General features: G+C 45.2%; 1 protein-coding gene across 1 annotated transcript in view; it reads right to left on the bottom strand.

Moving 5' to 3' along the window:
• Positions 1-3,326, bottom strand: part of TTC30B (tetratricopeptide repeat domain 30B) — a 6,394-nt gene extending 3,068 nt beyond the window's left edge. Inside the window, 1 exon segment of the mRNA XM_009646046.2 lies at positions 3,231-3,326. Coding sequence (XP_009644341.1) covers positions 3,231-3,326 — 96 coding nt within the window.

Here is a 3,326-nt window from a genome sequence, read left to right as displayed (position 1 = left end):
ACTCCGGGGAGGCCTTACAGTGGCTTCCCAATACTTGAAGGGGGCCTACAGAAAAGATCAGGAGCGACTCTATATCAGGCAGTGTCATGGTAGGAGGACGGGTAATGGTTTAAAACTGAAAGAGGGCAGATTTAGATTAGCTGTAAAGAAGAAATTCTTCAGTATGAGGGTGGTGAGGCACTGGGGTAGGTTGCCCAGAGAAGCTGTGGATGCCCTCTCCCTGGAAGTGCTCAAAGCCAGGTTGGATAGGGCTTAGAGCAACCTGGTCTACTGGCAGGGGTCCCTGCCCACAGCAGAGGAGTTGGAGCTGGATGATCTTTAAGGTCCCTTCCAACCCAAACCATTCTATGATTCTGTGATTCCGAATTGGCTCAAACAGGGCTCTCCTCCTAAAAACTGCCTAGACCTGAATGTTTTCCTGTTTCAAAACCTTAGGCATCTAGAAAGAATAAAGAATGGAATCGAAATAATTGATTCTTCTCTTCAACTCCTTTATTTTAAGACTTGCATAATAGACTTTTAAGTTCTTTTAAGCAGGAAGTGGTAGTGTGAAAGCAGGCCCTAAGCTAAACACACAGTCTTGGAACACAGGCCGGTGTTTTTTTGGTGTCTTGGGCTTTTTGAACAGGAAACATCCCCTTTACAGCCTATCAAGATCCAAAGTTTGTCACAGCTGATGGCAGGAAGGATATTTGTACCTTAGCACGTTCTGCCTGGAGCTTTAAAAAAGTACAAGAAGTGATACCCTGCTTTTCTATAACTACTTCAACAATGCCATTGTTCTTTGGAGGGATTTTTTTTTTTTCCCCACAGTATTTCTACTGAACAATGATATGTCCACTGTCACAGACTCTATAATCTGTGTAATTTCTGTACCTGTAACTAGCTCTGTTGAAGTCGCAAGCCAGCTTTGGTTCCTGGTCATTCCAGACTAATGCCAAGTGTATCCAGTGAAGTTAGGTTTGCTCCCAGGAACGAATGCTGCGAGGTCATGTTTCAGAAATCATATCTGGGCTGCTCAGTCACGCATGTTTTTATGCTCTTCTCTTTGCATGATTTGGTAATCAGCAGATACAGCTCTGATTCACCATAACAAGGTATTTTCAAAGAAAAATAATAATTAAAAATCACCATTAAACCATTAAAAGGATTTATTTTTTTTTTTTTTAGAGAGACCAATAAAACCAAGTTGTTAATTTCAAAAACATGCTTTAAAAAGCTGAATCAGCATCGTTGGATCTACTAAAGCAAAACAATGAGGGTAATGGTCTTAAAATGCAAAAAGGAAAATGATGCAGAAGTCTGAAGTTGCACATTTTGAAAGTAAGGAGGGCTCACTTGCATTAGAAAATAGGCATTTCTGTGCATGTGTCAGTTGTTTCCCATAGGCAAAGGGTCAAAGCTTATAATGGTATTCCCCACACAACGGTAAGATGCAGTGGCTAACATGCTTGTAAATTAGTAACTAAATACAGACTAACCCAAGAAAGGAAAAGTAACAAGCAATATACAGTGTGTATTCCAATACTGGCACATTCAAGTGATGGAAATCTCTGGAGTCTCTCATTTCAGCAGATTTATTACCTCCCACTTCATTGTTATGTTACAAACCACTCACGTGATTTTACTCTTAAAAAATCTTCCGTTTCGTTGACAAAGCCATAAAAAAACCTTCTTGCTCTACGTTTTCTTGCCCAGCACGCACTAAGCATTGGAAGTGTCTGTTAATGTGTTTTATATAACCTTGAAATAAACCTGTTCTAAAATTTCACTCAGTGCATAAACGATCTATCAGTAACTAAAACTGTTTTAATTTTATGAAGGGAAAATAAGTATTTGGCCTTCGTTGATAACTACAGGCACATTACGAGGTTGCAGCGCAATGATAAGGTCACCAGTCCAGAAAAATGGAGCTGCTCTACCAAGGATGCCATCTGAAGGATTACCTGAGTTGAAATGAAACTCACTTGTCTACTCTACAGCCGTTCTCTGCAGGGCACAGACCATGCTGGTGACCTTCTCAGCAAGATCCCAGGCCCTGCAGATAGTAGGGGCTGGCTGCGGCAGAGCTGTGTGGGGAGCTCACTGTCTGACTGCCTTGTGAGGCATCCAGTTTAAACTTCGTGAGCTACTGCTGCCTAACCTTGGAAGTGTGATTTGCTCCTCTAAGAGCAGGAGCAAAACCATGTCCTGAAAGAAGCAGACGTCTACGTCCCGATCATGGGCTGTTGAAGCTGCTCTCCTTTGCCTGTAGGTCCCAGGCTGGGAGAAAGGCAAAATGATGGGGCACTTTGAGGGGAAATTGGTTTGCCTACTTGAGCTATGGAGGTGGGAAACCCATCTTCTGCCTGAGCCACTGGAGAGCCTCCACCCCAGGTGCTCCTTGCCTTGAACAGTGTTTTGTTTTCTGGTGGGTCACAGTGTCGTGTTGCAAGGGAGCGCTCTAATCTGGGGGGATGCACATATGAGCCCCTACTGAGCTCTTCTGCCAAAATCTGTCTGCTCTGTGCATCTCCCAGGCATGAAGCAGAAATTGGGGCTGTACCCCACGGGCATCCTATCTCCCTGTTGGGCACATGCAAAAGGCTTTGGCAGGAAGGCAGGAAACAAGCCCACCCTTGTGACTCCCTGCAGGCTGGTAGGGAAGGTGCACCTGCAGGTCAAAAGTCTGCTCCAAATCAAATAGGAGTTGAACATACCAGGCTTCTTCCCAATTATCCTAAGCAATGCTAGAGCAGTTCTGCTTTTTTTTTCTTTTTGGTGAGGAAAGGTTGATTTCGGTAAGGGGGTCTTGCAGGTGGGAATCTTGAGATGGCCTGAACTATCTTTGAGGATGGGGATGAAGACCCCAGGTCTTCTCCTGAGCATTTTCTGCTGATAAAGCAAGGGCTGCTGGCTGGCTCCTGTGAGACCTCATGGCCCGTAACCTATGGGACAGGAAACTTGAATCCAGGCTGCAGTTAGCACTCGTCGGGAGGACGACTAGAAAAAAGGTATGGCAGCTGAACCAGCTCGATGCACCTTCAGGGGAGAATGAAGCCCCTGTGACCCTGTGGATGGTCCATGTGCTCACCACGTTTCAGCACTGGAATTGTAAATGCTGAAGCCCTCATTCAAGGCAACATTTCCACTCACAGTCAGGGCAAATAAGTGAGGCCTCTCCTATTGCTGAGACCAACTCGTGTGTGTCAGGGCATCCATCCCCATGGAAAGGGCAAGCAGCGCTTTACTGCCGCTCTCCTGGGTAACGGTGGGGTCTCCGTCCTCTTCTCCACATGGCCTCTAATTTGTCCTTGCCTCTTGTGGACCTGGGTTTTATACACCAT

Source organism: Egretta garzetta, unplaced genomic scaffold, assembly GCF_000687185.1.
Source record: "Egretta garzetta isolate BGI_Z169 unplaced genomic scaffold, ASM68718v1 scaffold539, whole genome shotgun sequence".
NCBI classification, from domain to species: domain Eukaryota; kingdom Metazoa; phylum Chordata; class Aves; order Pelecaniformes; family Ardeidae; genus Egretta; species Egretta garzetta.
This window is presented reverse-complemented; position numbering and strand designations above follow the sequence as displayed.